The 25,348-nt window shown below is 48.1% G+C and overlaps 1 protein-coding gene and 1 long non-coding RNA gene across 3 annotated transcripts; one reads left to right on the top strand and one right to left on the bottom strand.

The window, feature by feature from the left end:
• The first annotated feature begins 53 nt into the window (after positions 1-53).
• On the top strand, positions 54-22,680 carry UBTD1 (ubiquitin domain containing 1). Of its 2 annotated transcripts, none has more exons than XM_083505364.1 (3): positions 54-296; positions 19,519-19,746; positions 21,546-22,680. In XM_083505364.1, exons 1-3 carry the CDS (start codon positions 227-229, stop codon positions 21,929-21,931), a joined length of 684 nt encoding a protein of 227 aa, XP_083361490.1. In that variant the 5' UTR covers positions 54-226; the 3' UTR covers positions 21,932-22,680. The 2 variants fall into 2 exon arrangements, with proteins under 2 accessions (XP_083361490.1, XP_083361491.1); XM_083505365.1 differs by lacking the exon at positions 54-296 and adding an exon at positions 4,555-4,704.
• On the bottom strand, positions 987-4,415 carry LOC310707901. Its single transcript, XR_014526757.1, has 2 exons — positions 2,996-4,415; positions 987-1,316 (listed from the first exon to the last, which is right to left on the bottom strand). It is a non-coding gene; the product is annotated as an uncharacterized lncRNA (long non-coding RNA).
• Positions 22,681-25,348: the final 2,668 nt, after the last annotated feature.

Consider the following 25,348-nt stretch of genomic DNA (forward strand, 5'->3'; position numbering starts at 1 on the left):
GGATCCAACCTGAGAGGGCAGCAGACCTTAATCGGCGCCTCCCGTTCCGCAAGACTCCAAAGCCCCGTCTGGAGGGAGGCGGAGGCGGAGGCGGCAGCCGCGCCGCACAAAGTTTGCGTGCTCGTCCGGAGGGCGGATTGGGGATCCGGCTCCATGCGGAGCGGCAGAGCCCGGAGCCGGGCTCAGGCGGGTAGATCCATTGCAATCGCAGCCTGGGGTTGTCGCCATGGGCAGCTGCGTGGGGAGGCAACACCGAGAGCGGCCGACCACCCCGGGGCACCCGCGCAAGCGAGCAGGTGAGCGCCGCCGGTCAGGCACCCTCTCGGTGCCGTGGCAGCCCGAACGGGCAAGGGAATCTGGGCCGCTGGAAACACAACCGGGGTTGGGCCCTTGCAGACACTCCCCTGGGGGCCCTTTGCTGGAGAATTAACTTGTCTCAGATCCCCCACTCCCAACTCCCACCATAGTCGGGCACCGAGACCACTGTCAAGACTGGGAATAGGGTGCCACTCTGATTGTCTTGAGTGGGCATCGGATCTTTCAGGATTGGGCCCGGATGAGGGCATAGTGGAGCGGACGGTAGTCTATGTGCTTCCCCTCCTGTTAGCGATGGGAAGATTCGGTTTGGGGCGATTTTTAAATGACCTGAATCTACTGGGTGGTCTGTACTTCCTTGGAGGAGCGTGTAGGATGTGTGTTAGTAAATGTATTGGTGGAGTAAGGCTCCCTGGAGCAATTTGGGTTTCTACTGATCCCTTAACTCCGTGTTTAGGAAGAGTGTGTGGGATGTCCCAGAAACTCGCCTACCGGATTTATGTAAGAGCCAGTCCGGCCCGTCTCACCAGATGGGTTGGAAGTGCAAACTACTGTTTCCCCACTGGCTCAGAAGTACAAGTTTGGGCTTGGGGCTGCTCTGAGGTCAGTGGGCTGCCACCTCAGGTTTCAAATCAGAGTAATTTTATTTATTATTGCAGATTTACTAAAAGCACTTTTATGCAGCTTTGTGTGTTGTTGCGGAAGATGCATTGTAAGCCATAGAAAAATAAAAGAACAATATAAAATCCAAATGATACAGTGAGCATAGATGTGTGGCTAGGTCCTAGCAAGAACATTTCCTTTGCCCTTGCTGCTTGATTGGAAACTTGTCCTGCAAACCATCATCAGGTACTCTGGTCCACGTGTGGGCTCCAGGACAGATACCTTCACAGCATGTGCTAAGGCCACATTTGCTGCTAGAGAGATTGCAGCCTTCTCTGTACCTAGGTGCAGAAATTCATGCCCATTTCCAGGTTCAAGGGCCCTCCCTGCTAAGTCTCCTGCAAAATGATAAGAATTGAGCTAGCTTAGGCTTTGCTGCTGAGTCTGTGCATGTGACCCTGTGTGGTGTGTGCCCATGTGCGCAAGACCTGCCCTGACTTTTCTTAGTCCAGGTCAGTCAAGAGCACAATTGGTTCCCACCCCAGACGGCTCAGATCAGTCTCACTCTGCTGGAGCTGCATTAGTTGGATCAATAGCAGAAACCGCTTTAACCCAACAAGCTCATCAGCAGTATTTGGCATCGGCGGCGGTGCACACACACATTGATGCAGGGTTTCTGGAGACAGAACAGTCGACTTCTCAGCAAGAGAGAGGCCTTTGTGGACATGAGAGCATCTAAGGTACAGTCTCTGTGTACGGCTGCTTCGGGTTGATTATGGTTTTTCATAAACTTGCAGATTATTGGTAGTGCTAGAGCCCTGATTAAAACCATGCGCTTGCACTGCCAAAGTGATAGGTGACACCTCCTCACATGCTTCCTATAAATGGGTATTTTGGGAGGTGTTGTTTAGGGGCTCCCAGGCAGCCACTCTGCAGTTGCTACTCTGATTTCACAAAGAATTGTGTCCCGAGGTGTCCCTCCACGATGCCGTGAGACTGGATTTAACTTTGCTGAGCCCTGCACATACACCAGCAGCACACACTGTCTGCTCTGCTCTATAGTCCATGGTGGTCTGAACAGGGTATGCATCTCTGCATGTTCCCGCTGGAGAACTTTACCCACTCTAATAGAGATTGGGCTAATAGGACTCCTTGGCAGAAACCCTGAAATGCTTTGGCACCCTAGTGGCTATTTCACTGTGTGGCACGAAGGTTTATACTTGACACCCTGCTTTATATGATACTTGAAGTGCTCACTTCATGCCTCGGGTATAGGAAGCTGTTGTCTATGAAAGCACAATAAACTAGTCTTGAAAGTGCCATGGCACTTTAAATATATATATATATTGGTGCTACTGACCTAAATGCTTCCAACTACACTTCTGGAATTTATTTCTTGGAAGTCCTGAGCATGTACTTTAAAACCAAAAGTAAACACTTGGCACAGTTTGTAAGTCTTTCTTGGCAAATCACTCTGGGCAGGAATGCCTAGCTTTTGCTTGTGGGGAGCACTGGCTGGAATCTCTATTGCTGTTGGGCTGGGTTGTGAGAAACAGGAAACACTAGCTTCCTTGTAGAGCTCATGTTTTGCATGTAGAAGGTCCCAGGATCAATCCCTGCTATCTCCACAAAGAGCTGGGAAAGCCCTCTGCATGAAATCCTGGAGAACATCTGACAGTAAGTGTAGACAATAGTGAACTTGATGGAACAGTGCCTTGACTTAATACTTAGTTCCATGCTGGGAAAGGGATTTAAGATTTTGTTAGTCTAATATCTTATACAGCAGGGAGCTGGCACCAAGAAGCAGGATCTTCTGGGAAAGGATACACTACTCAAAAAGAATAAAGTTTACCCTAATGCATTTAGTCCTTTTGTTTAACTGTTTTTACAAGCATGTTGGACTCCTGCTTTTGTTGGGCTGCAGTCCTACCCACTCTTACCAGGGAGTAATCCATATTGAGCACACATCGGGACTTGCTTTGAAGCGAAAATGCATAAAATTGTGTTCGTTAGGGAGCAGGCTATCTGCCTGCCGCAGAAATCTTGAGCTGCTCTGAGGCTTTGTGGTGGTGTTTACCTTAAGTGCTTATGAAAAGTTGGGCTGGCACTCCTGGTGATGTATTGCTGGCATTTTGCAAACGCAGGCAGTGTGAGCTGAGCTGAGTCTTCAAGAAACAGCAAAAACATGTCCCTGATCTACTCATCCAAGAGTGTGAACTGGAAACTGTGCAGTCAAGTGCAATGCAAGCGTTTTGGCTGATGGGATCTGCTGAGTTCTGGACTAAGCAAGTGTGGACTTTAAAAATATTTGGGGGTGTGAGTTGCACCAGAAGCTTAGAGACCAACAAAGGGAAGCTCTTACAGAAGGACACTTCTTTCACTGAGAAAAATAAAAATAAAAGGAAAAAGCCCTGATCGGGTTAAGGGCATTGAAGATCCCATGGAACTATGAAAATACTGTAAGTTGGAGCACTGATACCATTGCTGAACTCCAGCACAAGAATGACTTTTTGCCTCCAATTATGACATAGTGTCAACTTAAAGGCTATTATCTTGGCTTCCGGTTCTAAATTATGGGTCCGTTACTATAAGTCACTGCACTTCATCCCAACAATGGGCTGGGTGGAATGATACTTAAGTTTCCCTATCCAAACTCTCTGAGGCTCAGGCTGTTTTGGACACTATGTTCTTGCAGCTTCAGGGTTGTTTCTTGTGTCTGCATGCATGGGTAAACATAATATGTAAATTGCTAACACATGGACCTGCTTTACTGATAGGCCTATGAAATCCCATGATGGTTTGGGAATTCTGGTTTTCACAGGTCTTTTGATGAGTCGGGCCCATATGTTACCAATTTACACATTCAATTTGCCCATGCATGCACATGACATCACTGAAATGATTCCTACATATGCCACGCAAGTGTAGCGTGTGAACCTATCCTGGAAGAAACTCATCAGCTGGTTTGGGTGTTGTGCAATGTGCAGTTGCCTGGCATGCTTCTTTCTCCGAGTACACCCTATCATAATCAGAAACTGGCCCCACCAAGGGACTGCAGGACTGACTCATGCCTTTGCTCTGCTCATGCAGCCACGGATTGCAACTGCCTGCGTGTTGCTCCCTGCAATAATTACTGTTTTGTAGGAGGCAGAGAAAGGGAAACAGGAAATGGGGAGGGCTGGGTAAGTGGGCTGAGAGCAACACTTGTAAGTTACACCTTCCCAAAGAGGAGGCTGACTGCATCTGATCCATAAAGAACAAGCAGGGGGGTTGGATATCATATGTAGAGGGAGAGAGGACTTCAGAGAATCATAGGGCTGGAGAAGAGGCGGGCTTATAGGCCACCAGGTCTAATCCCTGCTTGAAGAGACCACGACCACCACCACCTTCCTTGATGAGAATTCTGCCTTCTGTCACCACAAGCCTATTGCTGTGGAGTCTCTTTCTTTTTGCTGGGCCCTGCTTGCCCTGCCTCTGTTAATGTTATTGACTGATTTGCTTTGATGTTGTAGGTAGGCAGGGAGTTGACCTGTGCAGTCCAGGAGGTCATACCTGCCTTGGCGGCTGTTGGCTTCCCTACTCTGATGTCACAATGAGGCTTGCCTGGCTTGATTGTTTGCCGAGACCTTGGAATCTGTTGGGTTCTGTGGACTGCAAACGTCCTACGTGAGACCAAACTGCTCTTCTGTGGCGAGATGGTCTCTCACGTGATACCATGTGGGTGCTGAGTCAGATTTGTTGAGCCATCCTGGGGCTTTTGAGAAAGAGGGACTTGTGGTTTCTAAGGTAAGGGAAAGCTAGAATGTTAAATACAGTGGCACCTCGGGTTACATACACTTCAGGTTACAGACTCCGCTAACCAGGAAATAGTTCTTCAGGTTAAGAACTTTGCTTCAGGATGAGAACAGAAATTGTGTTCTGGCGGCGCAGCGGCAGCGGAAGGCCCCATTAGCTAAAGTGGTGCTTCAGGTTAAGAACAGTTTCAGGTTAAGTACAGACCTCCGGAACAAATTAAGTACTTAACCTGAGGTACCACTGTACATGTGATTGACTCGCGTGCAACTGCATATATGTGTGGTGCCGGGAAATAATTAAATTGTTCAATTCAAACTTGGAAATGGTGGGAGAGCTGGAGAGTCCTCGTGGCTCATGAGGAGACCCTCCCTGGAGCCTGAAAAGGACGACAGTGAAGGCGGAGGAAGCCCCAAAGAGACAGGAGGTGCAGTGGCGCTTTGTTTACACTGCTCAACCTCCCCACCTAACAGCTGATGTGTGGAGTAGCACAGCAGCAGCTGCTTTCCCACATGTCCTCCAGACTCCTGCCAGTCCTAGAGCTTCAATTCTAGTTGTGGATATTTCTGGTATGAATTGAAGAAAGAGTGGCAGAGAGGTTGTTTAGAGGGTGCTCCCCACTTTATGCGATTTCACTTATGCACACGAGGGCCCAGAACGTAACCCACACATAAATGAGGGGAGTGCCTGTACTGAACTATGCTATGGTGGTACAGTATTTTAGAATAAATGGCACTGTAATGATCCTACCAGCCATGCTGGGGTAAGACAATGGATTAGTAGACTGGGAAGTTTTTCCGAACTGGCTGAAATTATGATACTGGTACCAACATAGTGTGAGTTGACCAATGTGTTCTGATAGGGCCCAGCCCCTGGGTAAGCAGGTGTTCTGGATTACTGTCTGCCTCCTGCCCTTTTTCATTTGTGTGATTAAATTCCCTGTTTGGATTGAGATTTGGTTTGGATTTATTGCCTGGTTCAGTTGAAGGATGGGTGCAGGCCCATGGTCCTGGTTATCTTTGTGTCCCACGGGTCAGATTTTAACCCCCTGGTTATTTAGTGGAAGTCCCACCCTGTCTGTCTCTGTTACTACAAGAGCATCTTGCAAGGCTGGAAGCTGTGCGTCTCCCACCCTCTTTCTTCCTTGGCATGGTTCAGGTTTTCAGTAAGCTAGTCCTGTTACCTGCATGCAACAGTTCCTCTGGCAGGCTATAATCTGTGCCCAGCCCCCAGCTCCCAGGCCTGATTGTTTGCTTAGCTCAGAAGGTGTTGCCCAGATGCCTCCCTGCAGAGCAGCCTAGGCAAGAATTCACACCTGGGAGCCTAAGTTTACACTTACTGCTGCTTGAGGGTGTGGCATAGCCAGTGGCCTTCAGAAAGTCAGAGAACAGATGTGCACAGGCTGTCAATTTAAAGGGGCAGATTTAGGGTATCTTATTTCAATGCCCCCTGCCTTGTGATTCATTCCTGTCCTGCTGCATCCTCTGTGTTGGTGAAAGACAAGATTGTCTGCAGCTGAGCCCCTTCTGTGTTGACCAGATCAAAATAGGACAGGATTTTTGCACCTTTAATAGTTGTGTAGAGGAGGAAATGTTGATGGCTACAGCTTGGCACATTGCAGAGCTGAGAGAAACTGCACCCAGTAGAATTCTCCTGTCTGCTCAACTGTTTTGGGGCCATATCCTGAGCTGTGTTTGGTTAGCCTAGCTGACTCACAAAGCTGGGGTCCTTATTTGCTGACAGGCTGGCGCGCCACTGCCTGTTCATTGTATTTGTAACCCTCCCCTCTTCTGCACCATGTGGCACTTCCCTAGAGTGCACAGGAAGAGCAGTGCCAACATGACTTCAGCTAATGTGGCTTTTTCAGCAGACGTCTTTCTTTCTTCTGCTGTTTGGGCCCTGGAGTCAATTTTGCAAGGCTGGTGCTAGGAGACTTTTCTGGCTTTGCCCAGTCGAAACCAGAATACAGTTCTCAGGGAAAGAAATGTCCTTTGCGACATAACCCATCATGGCTCATAAGAACATAAGAAGAGCCTGCTAGATCAGGCCAACAGTCCATCCAGCACCCTGTTCTCACAGTGCCAAACAGATCACTGTGGGAAACACATTAGCAAGACCCGAGCACACCAGCACCCTACCCACCTGCCGTTCCCAACAACTGGTATTCAGAGACTTACTGCTCCTGGCAAAGGAGGTGCTACATAGTTACTCTGGCTAAAAAATGTAAAGGTAAAGGGACCCCTGACAATTAAGTCCAGTCATGAACGACTCTGGGGTTGTGGTGCTCATCTCACTTTACTGGCCGAGGTCATGTGGCCAGCATGAGTAAACCGCTTCTGGCGAAACCAGAGCAGCGCACGGAAGCGCCGTTTACCTTCCTGCCAGAGCTGTACCTATTTATCTACTTGCACTTTGACGTGCTTTTGAACAGCTAGGTTGGCAGGAGCAGGGGCCGGGCAACGGAGCTCACCCCGTCACGGGGATTCGAACTGCCGACTTTCTGATCGGCAAGCCCAAGGCTCAGTGGTTTACACCACAGCACCACCCGCGTCCCTAGTTACTGTGGCTAGTAGCCATCAATTTACCGTCTCCTCCATGAATTTGTCTTATCCTCTTTTAAAACCATCCAAGTTGGTGACCATCACTGCCTCCTGCGGAAATGAGTTCCACCGTTTAACAATGTGCTGCTTGAAGAAGTACTTTCTGTCCTGAATCTTTCAATATTAATTGTATGCCAATGAGTTCTAGTTTTGTGAGAGAGGGTGAAAAATCTTTTCTCCATCCACCTTCTCCACACTGTGCATAATTCTATGTTACCTCCCACTTACCTTTCTCTAAACAAAAAGTCCTGGATGGCCTCATTAGAGAAAGAAAAATCTTGGATGATCCCTCAGCCAACTCTGACATTTCCCAGCACCATGTAACATAATTCAGTGGGCAGGACTGTCCTTGGCTAATGCATCATGCATTTACCAATCCTGGTGGTGGTTCCCTTCAGAAAACGCTGATCCCTTCTGTTTTCTTGCAGAATGCCTCTTTTGTGCACAGGCAATTTGTCATCCAAGGGCTCTTGCAGGGCAGAAGGGAGAAAGAGAGTGGGCACAGCTGTGTCTGAAGGGCATGTCCAGGCAAGAAACGACGGAGCTGTGTTAACACAGTGCATGGGAGCATCTTGCTTCCAGCAACACAAAAAACAAAATGCTTATGCCCTATGTGTATCCCCTTCTGTGACCACAGATGCTACGTTTATGCTGTGTTGTCCCCAAATGACTTCTGGATGTGCAGTATTCCAGCCTCCTCTGTTCCTGTCAGGGTGCTTATTAATGTGTGTTGCTAAGGAGCTGTGCCTGCCCACCGGCAGATTCCCAAGGATGGGCAGTTGAGGAGTTGCGATTTACTGCATTCACACAAAACAGACAACACTTGTAGGGAGAGATGTTCGGGATCCTGAGGCTTAGTCGTCATCTTCTGTACCTGGTTCTCTGCCTTGTCCTGGCAGGAACTCTTTCATACCCAGCTCATTTCCATATTTGCCACATGTGGTTTTATGAGGCTCCTAAATCATCCCTCCCTCTCCATGTTTCTCTGTGAAACCTCTTCACCGGGGCCTAACAGACTGTTACTGATTGCAGGCTGCACACCAGTCTTCAAGTCCACTGGGCTTTCTCCCTGCCTTCTGCTTTTGGTGCAGGAATTGCTCTCTTGTTTCCTTGCTATGCTGTGTGAGGGCACACATGAAGCATTTTGAAAACAGTAGCGTGCTATATGGAAACCATTGCTGTTATGCATATTTTCAGCTCAGGAATATTGCCTGCTCAAGAATAGCAGGAGGATTAACGTTCAATGTGTGTTATCACATGCAGTCTCTACCTTCATAAGGACCTAATAAGAGCCCTGCTAAGTCAGACCTAAGGCATCTTTAGCCCAGCATCCTGTTTCCCACACTGGCCAACCAATGCTTATGGGAAGGAATCCCACAAGAACTTGAGAACAATACAGTGGTATCTCGGGTTAAGTACTTAATTCGTTCCGGAGGTCTGTTCTTAACCTGAAACTGTTCTTAACCTGAAGCACCACTTTAGCTAATGGGGCCTCCTGCTGCTGCCGCGCCGCCGGAGCATGATTTCTGTTCTCATCCTGAAGCAAAGTTCTTAACCTGAGGTACTATTTTTGGGTTAGCGGAGTCTGTAACCTGAAGCATATGTAACCCGAGGTACCACTGTAGTCCTTTCCCGCTGTCATTTCCCTGCAACTGGTGTTCAGAGGAACCAGAAGCACTATATCCTGGTGTAGTAAGCAGCCATCACGACTGGTAGACTGTGAGAAGCCATGAATTTATTAACACCCCTTTTAAAGATTTTCAACTAATAACCATCACCACAAGCACCAGGAAACTAGAGTTTCCTAGGTTCTGCCAGTGGCATCCACAAGGGATCCTAACATTGGCTTTGAGGGTTTTGGCAATGATATATGGTACACCCTGAAGCAGTAGAGATCATTTTGTATGATAATGGCCCACTGGGCTGAGGATAAATCCTGAGCTTGGCCTTGCCTGTCCTCTCCTTACTCCCTGTCCTGACCACATCTTTCTGGCCTTGGTGTTAAACAGCTGGTTCCTATTCTGTGCTGTCACCTTCCTGATTCAGATATTTCAGTTGGATCCAGCATGTATACATTCCCTTTAACAGTTTGCTCTGTTTTGCTTCTGGGTACTTGGTTTCCAAAGGAATTAAGAATCACATATTCCTACATTGAAACAGATGCCACCTGACTCAGGAGAGGCAATGGCAGAAAGACCACCATAAGTTGTCTTATGTTTTTTCAGACTGGCTACATGGTTCCTTCTTTTTTCAGCTTGCCTGATTTAGAGTGAGATTTATATCCCACATTGCCAGTGCTTAGTTTCAGAGGGGTAGTCAGGTCAGCCTATATTGTAGCAAAAGCAGCAAAGAGTCCTTTTTGTGGCTGTTGCCTACATATTTGGTAAGAGTCTGCCTCAGTTTTGTGCATTTTATGGTTACGATAGCAGGTACATGACTATTTAAATATTTTCTGACCCGAGATCCTTAGTCCAACAGACCACAAACATTCATTTCTTCCCAGTGACACTTGTTTCTTGATTCACCTGCACAGAGGAAGAAAGACTTTTAAAACAGCCTGTGTGTGTGTGTGTGTGTGTGTGTGTGTGTCCCCAGCATGAACTTAGTGTGGCTTGTCTCTTTCCTGTGTGCCATTTCACACAGGGATTCCATAAATCTAATATAATGGTTGTCTTGATATACGATCAAATGTTTTAATTCTTCTTTGTGAGGCTAGCGTAGGAGAGTCACTTTATCAAGTCATGAGCTGTTCCTTCCTGTCTCAAAAAGGTAGCTGAAGTCATTTTTTAAATGCCATGGTAAAACCAGTCTAGCAACTTGAAACCTGGCTTCCCCTCACCCACAGAGGAACACCTTGCTTCTGCAGTCGGCTACTGAACCTGCCTTCTGATTCCTTTGTCTAATGATTAGAGTCCATTGCTTCCTAAGACAGTCCTAAAGACTGTCATGTACTGTATACGTTTTACATTTGGCTCCCTCCTTCACACGGCCTTTGGGGTCACACCCTCCCATAATCTGAGTAACTGTTAGACATGCCATCATTTGTTTTGCACTAACAGGATGAACCATTTTAATATCATACCCCCAAGTAACCCAGAAATCAACATGTTTTCTTTGTAGCGTATAATTATGTCCGTAATTTTGGTCTTGTTTGCCACAGAGATGACTGGGCCAGGTGCAAATGTAAGTCCGGGGTGCTCTAGGTATAAAGCAGGACTGTCAGGCTTGAGGGTGCTGAGTTTGACACATGGCAGATTAGAGATCTTGCCTGATTCCCTTCTGGCGTGTTGCAAGCATAGTGCATGTGCTGCCTGTACAGGTGAGCTCCCGATGGTAGAGCTAGAGATTGTGTTTCTGGGGAATAAAGAAGAAAATATATTGAACTGGAGATGGGGGGGGGGGTGGCATTTAGGTTAGGCTTGGCAGAGCAGGAGGGGAGCTCAGCCCATTGTTCTGTGAAGAGGGAGACAGCTGGGGAGTGGGAGGCAGCCCACCCCCACTTAAGCTGGGGAGAGGGAAGTTTGGGGGGGTGCAGATTCAGGTCAGCATGTGATAATGTGTCACTTGTCTGAAAACACCCGATCAGGAGTTGGTGCGAAGGGCATGTGTGTGTTTGCAGTCAGTGCCCTCCCACCTTGGTGAAGGAGCCCCAGTTCCTTTGAGACTTGATAGTGATAGACAAGCAGGCTCCGCTGTGGGGAAATGAAGCTTGTTACAGGGCACAGAGAGAGAGAATCTGACCCACTACTGGCAATTTCAGTTATCAGCTTGGCGAACTTGATCCTTCCACACTGCACGAGGGCTGGCTGGGCCTAGCAGCATCTCTAGTCTTCTTAAAAAATGTGGTTAGTTTTGCAGTACAACAGGTTCTGCAGAGTGGCGATTCCTTAGCATGTTTTTTAAACCTGTTGTCTGTTGATCTCCTTGGATGCCTCCCAGCTCTTATGATTATGAGATAATAATAGTTGCCTCCACAGGGCTGATTGCAAGTGGAAGTTAGGTAATGCGGGGGGGGGGGGCAGATCTTGTTGTCTCTTCACCTGGGTTTGAAGAGGACCCGAATATTTCATTAAAGAAAACCAATAAATGGCTGCTGGCACAGATGGGACGAGGCTTTTCCTGAGAGTCCCTAGGTTCCCAAGAAGTTGAGGGTAGTGCCTATGCACTTGCACTTCTGCTGGAAATGGTGATGAAATATTTGGCTGGCCGGATCCGTAACCTGATACAATAAGGCTTTGGATACACTCCTCTCTGTAGTGTTGCTGCAACAGCCATGACTCAGTGGTTGAGCACTTCTTTTGCATGTTAGAAAGTCCCATTCCCTGGCATCTCCACACAGGGCTGGGTTTGTTCTCTGTCTGAAACCCTGGACAGCCAGCAGACAATGCTGAGCTTGATGGTCCAGTAGTGTGACACTGCATAAGGCAGCTGTTTCCTGTGTCCTTGTGCCTTCTAGGAGGAGACACCCCAGGCAGGATATTTTCTCCCCAGACTCATCAAATCTGGTACTTGGAGAAAGGAGGAAGGAGATTTCACACCACCTTCCACACACAACTGCAGTGTCAGGAATGAGTGGTCCGTCTTGAGCTTTTGTGGGATTTTGGGGGAGCAAAAACCTACAGTTGTTTGAGATGGATTCCTGTGCACCTTCTGCCTGGTTCTTGAGCTGAGCACCGACTTCCTGAAAGACAAAGCAGGGGTCCTGGGTTTGGAAGTAAACTGGATGTCTCCTAGGTCCTTCTCTGAACCAGAGAAGGGCAGACCCAACCTTTCTTAATCCTGAAGCTCCTTCCGATAGGGACCACAAAGCTGCCTATCACTTTAAGAGCTTGGAGAAAGCAAGAGAGCCTGTGCCAGGCAGTGACAGTGCTTCCTGGGCAGAGGGACCATAGCTGCACACTCTCACTGCCTTCTGTCTTTTAAAGTAGCAGGCGGAATGGCCAGAGTTGTTCTGATCAGTGCCTGATTGGCAGGTAGACCTAGAAGCTGTCTCAGGGTTGTCCAATGGGAACCCAGCCTGCTCTGAAAGCAGCCTTTGTACCTCTTCAGTCAAAGACCATTTCCTCTGTGTGCTGAGTTGCCTGGAGCCAAAGGAATGGTGTCTCTTGTCTATGGAGGTGGCTGCTGCCTGCCTCTTCCTCTGCCTACTACTGAGCTAATTGTTCCCAAGCTAATCTCCTTGAGAAGCTTAACTTAGCTGGGGGCTGGGAGAAGCCAGGAGACTCTACCTATGGCCTGGTAATGCCAGCGGCTTGCTGTGGAAAGCAGGTGGCCAAAATAAGTTCTGATTTTGCAGCGCAAGTAGAAGTTATTTCCCTTTGCTCCTGTATTACGAGGTGCATAAAGGAAACTGTTTGCCCTTGGGGTTCAGTTAGCTCCAGCAGGGGGCCTTGCTAGCTCCCCCATCCTTCATTGCAGAAGTTGTCTGCTAAAGATGCCACATAACTCATTTTAAACAGGCCTGACCTGTTTTTACTTGCCATCTGTCCAGGTTTTTGTTTTAATTCAGCTTTAATGCCAGGCACCAGGCCATTTAAAAAGCAATTTGCGTATTAAAATGGCGCAACTACAATAGTTTGTATGCAAATAAGCCACAGCTCCTTTTGACTGTGGGAACCCTATTGCCAGGCCTGCCTCAGGTGCCTCTCCTTCTCCTCTGCAGGTAAAGGACCTCTAACCAAAGTATCCTGGTCCCTTAGTCGTGATGGCAACTCCCCCTTCCTATCCGGGGCAGCCATAAAAGGTTGCAACCACCTGTAAGGTATCGGTGGAGCCATCCTCAATGATGCAATGGCCATGTTTGGGGACAAGGGAAGGGCCACCCAAGTTTGGGACTTGACTTGTCTCTTGCTTTTTCCAGCTTTGTTCTCTCTTTCTGAGAACATGTCTTGCCCCTGGCTTTTCTCTTCATCTACCCACCCTAATTAGACTTAAACCTGCAGCACAAGCTTCTTATACAGCTGACTTGAAGCTAAATCCCCTTGCAGAGCCAGCCTGGGCAGGGTCAGCTCAGGAAGCCGGCCTTCTGCTTCCTCCACAGAGAGCGCTGAGCAATGCACCTCTGTGAAATGCATGAGGGGCGAGTGGTGTGGGGAGGCCTCCCCTCTGCGCGCCCCTTGAATCTGGAGGACATTTTCCTGGGGGATGAAAGGGCCACAACAGCACTGGGGGCAGGGCGAGAATTATTGTCTGGGAAACGATGTTTACTCTGTGTGCCTATGATTTCATCTTGCTTGCACTCATGGAATTCGTCACAGAATTTGGCACCCATAAATTCTCCGTTTTCCTGTTAAAACCACACATCTGTTGCTGTTACGGCTGTGAACAAAAGCTGGGACACGTGGGCAGTGTTGGGCGAATTCCTCGACGCCAGAGGACCCTGTGCAAGACTTCCAGCCTCAGGGGCGGGTGTGGGGAACAGGGACAGGAAGGTGTTTGGGTCTTCCCTTGGGTGCGTTGTTCCCATCTCCCTTGCGTCTGACCATTCCCCAGATCCAACTCATTTGAACGTTTCGATCTTGGAAGCAGAAGACAGTATGCGCACACACAAAAAGCAAAATACGTGCATATTTTGCATGATTTCCATAATTTATTCAGGTCACCGAATTTGAACCTCCTTGGTGCAGAAATATACACAGCCCTCATTGTTCGTCTTTCCTCCAAGTACCAAGGAGAGGTTGTTGCGAGATAAGAGTCAAACAATATTGCATTGATTTTTCCAAAACAATTAGTCTCTATGATCTCTTCTGCTGCAGATAGTGACCCCACAACCCATGAGCAGCTGCTCCATAAAACTTACTTCCTGGTAACCTAGTGGTTACAGATTCTGTGCTGTGGTGCTTTTGTGGTGGGTGGGAGAAGTCAGCTGGGAATGAGATGAGAGCAGAGTCACTATTTGACTTTGTCCCAATGGGATCCATGCAGGACTTGCTCCCTTTGGAAACTGCTAACGTGGCACTTTTACCCAGGATGGGAGGGGGTAGCTTTTACTTTCCCAGCTATTTAGTGGTCTTATGAATATTGCATGAGAATTACAGGCTCCTAAGAAGGGGAATGGCTCTATATTTCGCTCCCTGTTCCTTGGGAGCCAGGCTAGTGGCTAGCTGACCGTTCTGGGATTCAAGGGCAGCCATTTCCCCCAGCAGTGTGTGTGACTTTCTGACCTGTTCCAGGGTTGTCATTGACTAGCAAACTCTCCATACGGGTTTTATTTCTGCAAATGGTACTGAAGCAGTGCTCTTTCTCACTGCTCCCATTAAACTGCAGCTACTTACCCCAATCAATGTCTTCCTGGCCATCTCTAGTACCCCTAGAGATTGTGGCTGGTTAATTACATCCTGGCGGCAGGTATTCCAGTCACCGCATCTCGTGGGGTTGGCTGGATCAGAGTGCTTGCTTCCCGCACATCTCCCCCTCTCCCTCCACTATCTCCAGACTGAACATGGCAAGGAGGCTGAAATCTACAGTGAAAAGGACACCAAAGTCTACAGCAAGCAGCAGCATTCTGAGGGCTGCTTGGGAAGCAGAGGAAGCCGTGCAGTGAAATGAAACCTTTGGTCCATCTGGCTCAGAATTACCAAGGCTGATTAGCAGCGACTCTCCAGGATTTGAGGACCAAACTGCACATGGCACTAAATGTGTCGCTTGGAATCGTGTCAGGGTTGTTGTTTATTTAATATTAGTGCAGGGCCCTAGTTTTCATCAGGATCACAGTGCAAGGGGTGGGGAAGTTGAGCCCAGTTAACTAACACACACACACACACACACACACACACACACACACACACACACACCACTGTTGTTAGCCTAGTAACAACCAATGTTTTGGGGAGTTCATTGGGAATGTGGGGAGGGAAGGAGCCTTCTTGCACTTTACAGTCCTGATAAAATCAGGCCTCCTTGTGCCTGCTTAAAAAAAAACAAAAACCCACCACAAACTGTTTCCAAGTGATACATTTGGCATCACATGCAATTTGGCCCTTTGACAAGGAATGTTTCCCAGCCCTTCCTGCAGATGCAAGGGGATGAACCTGGGACCTCCTGCAGGAAAAGCATGGGCTCTGCAACTTGAGCTGCAGCTCTTCGGAGGTTCTGTGCCAAAGAAAACCTCAGGAGACCTTGCTCAGGGCTGCCCTCCGGTTGTATCTAAGATCCGTTTCCTGCTGCTCCTTGGGACCCATTATGGACATGACGTCTGACTGTTCACCCCTGAGTGTAAGACTCCTAAAGAGATGACAAGGCAGGCCTGCTCAGTTGGATCTTGTATTGTGCTCAGCCTTTGACCCCTGGTCTTGTCATCCATAAACTTTGGTCTCCAGCTGTTTGGGACTACAACTCCCATCATCCCTAGCTACCAGGACCAGTGGTCAGGGATGATGGGAGTTGTAGTCCAAAACAGCTGGAGGCCCAAGTTTGGGAAACCCTGATACTCACTATTGCAGGCATGAGGAACATAGGATACTGTCTTACACTCAGTCAGACAAATGGTCCATACAGCTTAGTATTGTCTTGTCTGTTTGTTTGTACCCTGCCCACCTGACTGGGTTGCCCCAGCCACTTTGGGTGGCTTCCAAAATATGTATAAAAACAAGATAAGACATTAAACCTTAAACAGCTTCCCTATACAAGGCTGGCTTCAGATGTCTTCTAAAGGTTATAGAGTTACTGCTCCTGGATTAACATCCCCATTAAAGCTTTTATAACCCACTTTTTTTCTCTGAGGAGCTCAAGATTCTCCCCTCCTCAGTTAATCTCCACAACAACCCTGTGAGGTAGGTTAAGCAGAGAGGCAGCGACTGGCCCAAATCACCCAGTGAGCTTCCTGGCCAAGTGGGGATCTGAACCCAGATCTCCCAAGACTTAGTCCGACACTCTAACCCAACCTTTCTCAACCTTGGGTCCCCGGATGTTCTTGTACCACAACTCCAATCATCCCTGAGCACTGACCATGCTGGCTAGGAATGATGGGAGTTGTAGTCCAACAACATCCGGGGAACTAAGGTTGAGAAAGGCTGCTCTAACCACTATACCACACTGACTTAAAATAAAAATAAAAATCAGCATTTTAAAATTCTGCATTTTTTAAACTGTTCCCCTCTCCTTTTCTCACCCTCCTGTCCTGCCCCACTCCATTCTCTCATTCCTTTGAATGGTTAAATCAGAAAGCTTTAGAATGGGATTGTACTTGTGAGCCACAGTGGCAACTGTATCCAGAAAGGTGGGTGCAAATATAATAATAATAATAATAATAATAATAATAGTAGTAGTAGTAGTAGTAGTAGTAGTAGTAATAATAATAATAATAATGACGACGATGACTCTGAGGCACGCTTGAGTTGGGGACTTTGTCTGAATGCACTGCCATGTGAGAGATTGTCATGTGACTTGGCATTTTCAAAGGTTCTTTCTATAGTCCCCTCATACTCTGAAGCAGAGAACATGAGTCACAATTCCATCTCTCCCCCACTAATTACGCTCTTAATGTTAGTGCTCCTTGGCCCCGCATTATACTCAGTGGCGGGTGACATTCACTGGGTTGTTTTGCAGAGCGCCAGTTATATCCTGAGTCTCCAATGTAGTATTCTTATTTGTGGTTTCTGTGTAGACCCGCCCTTGGGCTATGTGCCTCTGCTCATGAGAGCTGTGGAAGTCTGTAGAGCAGTGGTCCATGGTCTGCAAGCTTCGTTCAGAGAGCTCACGGTGTGTCTGTGGATTTGGGCTGGAGACAGGAGCTGGCCCACCCATCACATAAAATATTGGCATTGATTTTTAATTGTATCTTATTGCTTTTTTATTGCAGTGGTTCCCAACTAGCTAAGTACTGCAGGCCCCCTGTATTTCAAAAGCCAAGCCCGACTTTTTAAAATGTTGATATCTCTATGGTAGTTTTTGTTGCGTGAATGGTGCCATGGATCCCATGGGTGGGTTACAAACCACCAACTGGGAATCACTGTTTTACTGCATTATCTTTTGAATTCCATGGAATTCTAATTGAAATACTGTTGACTCGCAGCTTATGTGCATTTAACTTGTGCGATCCCAGCTTTAACTGGTTGTATCCCAGAAGGCAGGGGGACGGCAGAGTGGGGGGGGGGGGACCTTTGGCAACCCCACCTCCCATTGCACACACCTTGGGAGAGCCGTTCAGAGGTGCAGGGAGAGTCTGTAGCTGCCTTGGAAGAGACTGCAGAGGTGCGGGGAGAATGCTGTGCTGTGCTTTTTATGGTTTAAAACGTTGTTTTGACTATACACAATTTTGGCTTTATGCGCTATTCCCCAGAATGTAACCCCCATAAATTGAGAGTCAACTGTACAATAAAATGCTACGTATAAGAGATTAACCTTCAACATTGCACTGTTATCCTCCATCAGTGCAACCATTTCTGGATAATCTTCCCTCTCTTCTTCCTTCCTCTGATTCTCCAGAGCAGATTTAGGGGAGGTGCAGGGGGGCCCATGGAAGGAGGAAGGAAAGCCCCATCATTCTCGTGGGATCGTTTGGTTGGCTTCCGCTAGCACACCAGGTTAATTGAATTTGGGCTAGAGGGTTGCATTCAACTAAGTCTTACTCAAAGTTGAGCCACTGAAATGAATAAACCTGAGTTAGTCATGTCCATTAACTTCAGTGTGTCTGCTGTGAGTAGGACTAGTATTGAATACAGCCCAAAAGAAGCCGTAGAAACCATACAGCATCTAGCACAGCACATTTGCTGCAACAGGCGAAAATAATAATTTAAGTGCTGTGCCGTGACCCTCAGCAATTTCGAAGTGGTCCCTGGGGGGAACGTTTGGGGACATAAGATGAGCCTTCCGGATCAGACCAATGGCTCTTGTAGTCTAGCATCCTGTTTTCACAGTGGCTAAACCGATGCCTGTGGGAAGCCTGCAAGATGGACTGTCCCAGAAAATGAGCTGAGGAAGGGATGTGCCTGCCTCTCGGAACATGCTCCAAGGGGTGTAGCAAACACCTTCCTGTGTAGCCCAGAACATTCCTGGCAATTTCACATCTAGCCCAGTAATTAGGCTCGTAATGTTGGTCTTGTTTGCCACATCATTATCCCCAATAGTAGGTTGCAATCCCCGTATTATTTTGCAGAGCAACAGTTATGACCTTCCTGAGCTTGGATATGTTTGTTAATATCTGACATGGCATTAACTTTTTGTGCCAAATCATCTCAAAAGGTGGCTCATGTTTAGTTTGTTATTCTGTACACACACACACACCAAGACTATCCACACAATGCTTCTTCTGCAGGTTCTCTCTTCTTTATAGATGTACATTCTTGCAATCTTTCCTGTGTTATGCTCCGTATGTATCCTATTAAATTTCATCAGTTTGTGTTCCTGGCACAGATCTGCGGTGTATCGAGAGCAAAAAGAGAGTTTGTCCTCTCCTCTGTGGGGCTTTTAGCCCCCTCCCGTTCTATACTCAATTAAAAGAAAACCTTTCATAGCCTTCCCTGTTTAATGCTGAGTTATTATTTCCCGAGACAGCTTTCCACTCAAATTGTGAGGCTCCCTGCTTTGTATTAGCTGTTCCTCAACTTGGTTGCGTGCACAGTTTTTGGATGACACATTTAGAAAATATTTGGAAGGCCAAAACAAAGCTAAGATGGAGAATGCAAGATTTTGTGCAGAGATAAAAACGGAGGAAATGTGCCTGTTCGGAGTGGGAGATTGAGGAGAGATGTGGGAGGTATTGAAATGTCCCCCTTTTAAATCACTGTTAAGAAAAACGAGTTTCCTTTCGAAGGGAGGTATAGGGGTGTTTTGTCTGCAGCTATGCACCTGCTGGCTTTGTTTTGGGGTGCCTCGTGGATCCTGCCTCTGGTAAAGGAGCAGAACTTGAATAAGACACTCAAGAATCCATGTCACAATTAGGGAGAGAACCCCGATGAACTGAACTTTTCTCAGAGGAGCCCCTGCCTTGCTGTAGCTCATCCTTTGCCAGCCTTGCAACTCACCAGACTCCAGCTCCCTGGCTTATTCTCTGGCTAATTCCCTGTGCTATAAATACTGCCTGGGGTGACAAACTCCCTAAGGCGGTGGTCAGGGCGGTGGCCGTGGAGGAAAAGCTCTGCCAGTGGCTACGTGACTCGTGCCAGGCTGTGGAAAGGGCGGGGCAATGGCTGGCAGAGGAAAGGGTCTAGCTAGGGTGAATCTCTTGCTTTGGGACACCCCCATTTGAAGCCTCCCTCTCCCTCTGCAGGTCGCAATGAACCTTTGAAGAAAGACCGTCCCAAGTGGAAGAGCGACTACCCCATGACCGATGGGCAGCTGCGGAGCAAACGGGACGAGTTCTGGGACACGGCACCAGCCTTCGAGGGCCGCAAGGAGATCTGGGATGCGCTCAAGGCTGCTGCCTATGCAGTGGAGGCGAATGACCACGGGCTAGCGCAGGCCATTATTGACGGTGCTGGAGTGACCTTGCCCCACGGTATGTGATGCGGGACGGGAAGGGGGCAAGAGAAGAAATGACACAGGGCTAGTTCTTTCTGCCTTATCTCTTGCCAGAGGTAGAAATCATGCCCTGTGCTGTGAGTGTAAAATGGGAAGTTCTATCCAGGCAAAAATCATAAAGCTGGAATAGGCAATTGGTGCTCCTCTCTAGGTTCGTTGGACTGCAATCCCATAATCCTTGCATGACTGTTGGCCATGTTGACTGGGCTCATAGGAGCTGGGAGCTGGAGGGCCAGAGATTCTCCCATCCCTGTTTTAGGGCCTGAAGTCCCTGTTTGAACCCCTTGCCTGCCTGCCACAGTACAAGCACACATGTGCACCTGCAAACCCAAGACAGCAGCAAATGTGTGCTTATCGCCATGCATATTATGCAGGTTAGACACACACGGAAGTAATAATTGGCCATGCCTCCCTGCTACTTGTCTCCACTGTGAGAAATGTGTTTACTGCCACAAAATATATGAAGTGTCCTCAGAGCTGGTACTTCCAGGATTCTTGAGCTCCTTTGATCCCTTCTGTACACATTTGTTCCTGGAATAAGGACAACATTCTCCCAAGACCTGAACAAACTGAGACAGCTTTGCACTGTACCTGCCACTTCACCTTCAGGAGGAAAGAGAAAAAGTGCCAACTTCATCCTTGTTACCCTGTGTTAGTCTCCGTATGGATGAAGCATTTATTTGTTTATTTATTAACATTGTATTCTACTCTTCCTCCCAAAGGGGCAAACATCAAAATGTTAAAACAATACAATCTTAAAAACAGAAAAAGTACAACTTTTTGAAACAATTTAAAACTGTCTAAACACATTTAAAAGCAGTCACATACCCTCACAGCTACTATTTTCAATGTTGTCATGTCCAGTACCCATCAAATGCCTGTGTAGTGGCACCTGCCCTGTGGAACACCCTCCCACCAGATGTCAAAGAGAAAAACAACTACCAGACTTTTAGAAGACATCTGAAGGCAGCCCTGTTTAGGGAAGCTTTTAATGTTTAACAGACTATTGTATTTTAATATTTTGTTGGAAGCCGCCCAGAGTGGCTGGGGTATAAATAATAAATTATTATTATTATTATTATTATTATTATTATTATTATTATTATTATTAAAAAACAGGGAAGTTTTAAATTTCTCCTGAAAGCCAATAATGAGGGAGACAGATTCACTTAATCCTGGAGGGGCGTTCTACAAATGGGGAGCCACGAACAAGAAGGCCCTGCCATGGGTCAAAATACCAACTGGACAGCAGCCAGAGTTAGTATGACTTACAGGGCCTCACCTGCCAATCATAGGGCCTGGGGTGCTTAATGTTGCGGGAGATGCGCCTTTAAATACTTGGTTCCCAAGCCATTTAGGGCTTTGTACACCAGCACTCACATCTTGAATTGGGCTCAGTAACTTGCTGGCAGCTCACTGGCAGCTGGGGTGTGATAGGTGGCTGGGCAAGGTTAGAGAGTTGGACTAGGACCTGGGAGACCAGGGTTCAAATCCGCACTTGGCCATGAAGCTCACTGAGCGAGCTTGGCCCAGTCTCTTCTCTCAGCCTAGGCTACCTCACAGGGATGCTGTGCAGATTGAATGAGGAGGTGGAGAACCACGTAGGCCACCTTGAGCTCCTTGGAGAGGAAAAAAAGGAAATATAAATAAATTAAATAAGGAGAGGAAATGGAAAGCTTACATTTAGTTTGGTTTAGAATCGAGGGGAAGAGACTTGGTTCCGTTCCCCCCTGTAAGCCTCTCACGCCCCCTGCTGGCGCTTTCTTTCTCCTGCAGGCTCCCTCACCGAGTGCTATGACGAACTGGGTAACCGCTACCAGCTTCCAGTCTACTGCCTGGCCCCCCCTGTCAACCTGATCATGGAGCGGAGCGAGGAGGAGGGCGTGGAGCCCCCCGAGCCAACGCCCAACACCCGGCGCGAATTCCCCCTCAAAGTCCGCCTCTCCACGGGCAAGGACCTGCGCCTGAGCGCCAGCATGACAGACACTATCGGGCAGTTGAAGAAGCAGCTGTACGCCCAGGAAGGACTGGAGCCCGCCTGGCAGCGCTGGTTTTTCTCGGGCAAGCTCCTGACGGACAGGAGCCGCCTGCAGGAGACCAAGATCCAGAAGGACTTTGTCATCCAAGTCATCATCAACCAGCCGCCTGCACCGAGGAACTGAGCTGGAGGCGGGTGGTGCGACGCCCGGCCTTCAACCCAGGGACTGAGATTGCAGGAGGCTGCTCTTGCGCCTGGAGGGGGAGCCCAGCAGGTGGCGCCCTTGGAACCAGGGCCGGAAGGTTCCCCAGCGGCCCCTGAGAAATTGCACACACTCACTCGCTGCAAGAGGCAGCAGACTGAGTTGACAGCGCAGATGGGCAAAGTGGTTTATCCCCGTGGTTTGTCTCTCGGGGCCCTTTTGGGCCAATTTTTTTAAACTCCCAGAACCCCAAGGATCGGACCTCCCCCCTCTTCCCAAATTATCCAGGCTCTGGGCTCGGCTGGCACCGAAACACATGCCTCTCCCCGCCCCCTTGCTCAGCTCCAGTCCGGGCTGAGCTGCCTGCACTTGAGCCTATATGACGGATTGTGGACGCTGTCTCCTGGGCACAGCTCTTGTCGTTTGGGCACTGAGAAGCTGGAGACCAAAGCGTCCCTGACATGAGGGACCAGGCTGGGCCCAGGGCTGCACTACGTGGGTCAAAATACCCTGCCGGTTCTGGCTCCCCATTTCCAGGCCACTGAATGAGACCTTGAGTAATGCTGAGGTTAGCCCTCTTTGCACAATTTCATGGGATGAGCCCAGCGAGGCAGCTGCTGCTCGTCCTGGTTTTATGGGCAGCCCCTCAACCAGATAAGGTGCGATACGGGGGAAGATGGTTTGTATGTATAGGTATCAGTGTAATTTATCAATAAAGCCTTTTCCAACTAGCCTGGAGCCTGATTTCAGCCGGGAACTTGCTTTGGGTGCCTTCGCTTTCTGCAAGCGTCGAACGACTTAAAGAACCGGCCTTATGAACTTGGTAAGCTGGATTTGCTTTTGAAGGAAGAGGTTGTCAGGCTGACCTTTGCAATGCAATGCCTGAGCATCTCCAGAAGGGCAATGGGCAATTTGCATGAGGCAAACCAGGTAGGAAAGGCTGTAGCTCAGAGGGAGAGCAATTGCCTTCATGCGGAAGGTCCCAGGATTAACCCCAAGTGGGACTGGGAGGGATTACTTCCTGAAGCCGTAGAGAGCCTGTCAGTGTAGACAAGGCTAAGTGAAGTAGACCAATGGTCTGTCTCAGTATAAGGCAGCTTCCTGTCTCCCTAGGAACCTGAAACTCAAGTCAAATCCAAATTTCAATGTGGAACTAGAAGTTGCCTGGAGTAATGTGGCTGTTAACCAGAAGGTTGGTGTTCAAGGCCACCCAGGGATAGCTGTGGACAGGAATCCTGCATCGCAGGGAGGGGTGGACTAGATGGCCCTCAGGGTCCCTTCTAAATTACTATTCTGTGATTCTGTGAACTACATAGTGGCCACGATAACAAAAATGGGGGGCTGATGGAACATGTGGGGAACCCACTGCAGATGAGAGGAATGGCTGCCCATTTCCTCCTGTACTTCTCCGTTCCAGGCCTTTTTCTTACCTTCTTCCCATCAGCTGGTCTTGTTTCCCTTTTCACAGCCTGGCTGGAAAGGGGAGAAATAGACACTGCCTGCACAGAAGAGGACCAGGCAGCGAAGGTTTGTGCACCACTTGTGCCCTTAGCAAGGGGAGGGAAATGTGGGTTGGGAGCCCCCAGACTCCCCTTGTAAGGTCTAGCTTGACCTTCTGATCCTAGTTCTCTGGCCACATCTAGTCAAGAGGTTTTTGAGACAGCACACCAGACGAATACGTTGAAAAATGGTACCGCTAACACGTCTTAGGCTTATCTTACTGCTACAGTGGTCTATCTGTTTTTAAAAAGGATGCACGCCCTCTGTGTGCAGGTGCTATTTGCCCACCTGGAAAGCACAAAGGAGGGAGGGGAGGGCAAGGGAAATGAAAAGAGCAGAACCCGTGTGGAAGATCCACTTGGCCAAGCTCTGCTTGATGGAAGGTCAAGCATGGACAGAAGTGCTCAGCAGTTCACATGACATGTGTAAAGCACTGCTTCTGAACATTTACACGTGTGGTCTTCTGCATTACTATTTAATACTATTATTACTTGAAATATACTCAGAGTCGCAAAGTGATTTCATGCTCTTTATTCAGCTCATAGTGGTGAGGAGGAATGAATGAAAATCCCCTCAAAGTTTCTGCTTTATATACATTATTTACACAATGGGCTGCACATGATTGGTTAATTCTGGAATTCTACTATAAGCCAATCAGGTTGTGGATTCACTTATATCTGGAGCATGATTGGGTTTTTCTTGGACCAATCAGACTGCTGCATTCTGAATCCTATTGTTCTAGGACCAATCAGACTGCTGCAGTTTGGATCCTATTCAACTCAGTACATAACATTACTATAATCTGTAGACCTCAGGACAATTTACATCATCATAATCTTCATTATTATTATTTGTATACCGCCCTATACCTGCAGGTCTCAGGGCGGTTCACAACATAAATATAAAGAATTGTTGTTGTTGTTTAGTCGTTTAGTCATGGACCCCATGGACCAGAGCACGCCAGGCACTCCTGTCTTCCACTGCCTCCCGCAGTTTGGTCAAAATTTATAAAGAATACAGAATGCATAATAAAAATAGGAACAACAAGGAACCCCAAATCCCCCCTGTTATTCAAAGGCAGAGGTAGTGATGGAAGAGGATTAGACAAATTCGTAGAGGATGAGACTATTATAGCCACTAGCCCTGGCGGCTATGTTCTCCCTTCACTGCCAGAGAAAGCATGCCTCAATACCAGTACTTACCAGTTTCTCCAAAGCAGCATACAAGATTTCATGTGAACCAGCATCCACATCTAGCTATTAAGCGACCATCAGTTCCCATCAGATTCATACATTGGTTTTGTTCTGTGGCACTCGTACAGCTGCCATTCTTTAAAAACAGCGTGTGACTAAATTAATATGCATACTTGCTCTCCTTATAGGTTAGTTTGGGGTCAGGACTGTCTAATGAAACAGGGCTGGTGACAAAAAGAGCACCCACGGATTTGTAAGATGGGCCAGGATATATTTGGACAGGTCCTCCTCCTTGCTGCTTGACTGCTGTGGCTCATCCTGGCCTCTTATCACCTCGGAAGCTGCCTTGCAGGCTTGGAAGGCATCCCACGTCATTAATTCTCAGACTGGTTCTTGGGAAATGGGATGTTATCTCCATCCTGTTGTGCAGAAGAGCACCCTGGAGCTCAGGAACGACTTAAGTAGCACTGCTGTCACGGTACAATTGGGGGCTATGAGTCTGAGAGGGATAGACTGATGTGTCTGTTGCCATAAATAACTTCCAGCTCATCCCTTCCTGGTGTCCTCTCACCTGCCCCCCTCCCCACTTCACCCGATGTTATTCATCCTGTTCCACCACACTTTCTGTTCCAGGCTTTGTGCCTATGTTAGCTGCTTGGCAGGTTGGTAAGCTGTTTCCTGGCAGAGACCAGTGGCTTGGGCTAGT

Source organism: Podarcis liolepis, assembly GCF_965112155.1.
Source record: "Podarcis liolepis genome assembly, chromosome: 5".
Taxonomy (NCBI): Eukaryota; Metazoa; Chordata; class Lepidosauria; order Squamata; family Lacertidae; genus Podarcis; species Podarcis liolepis.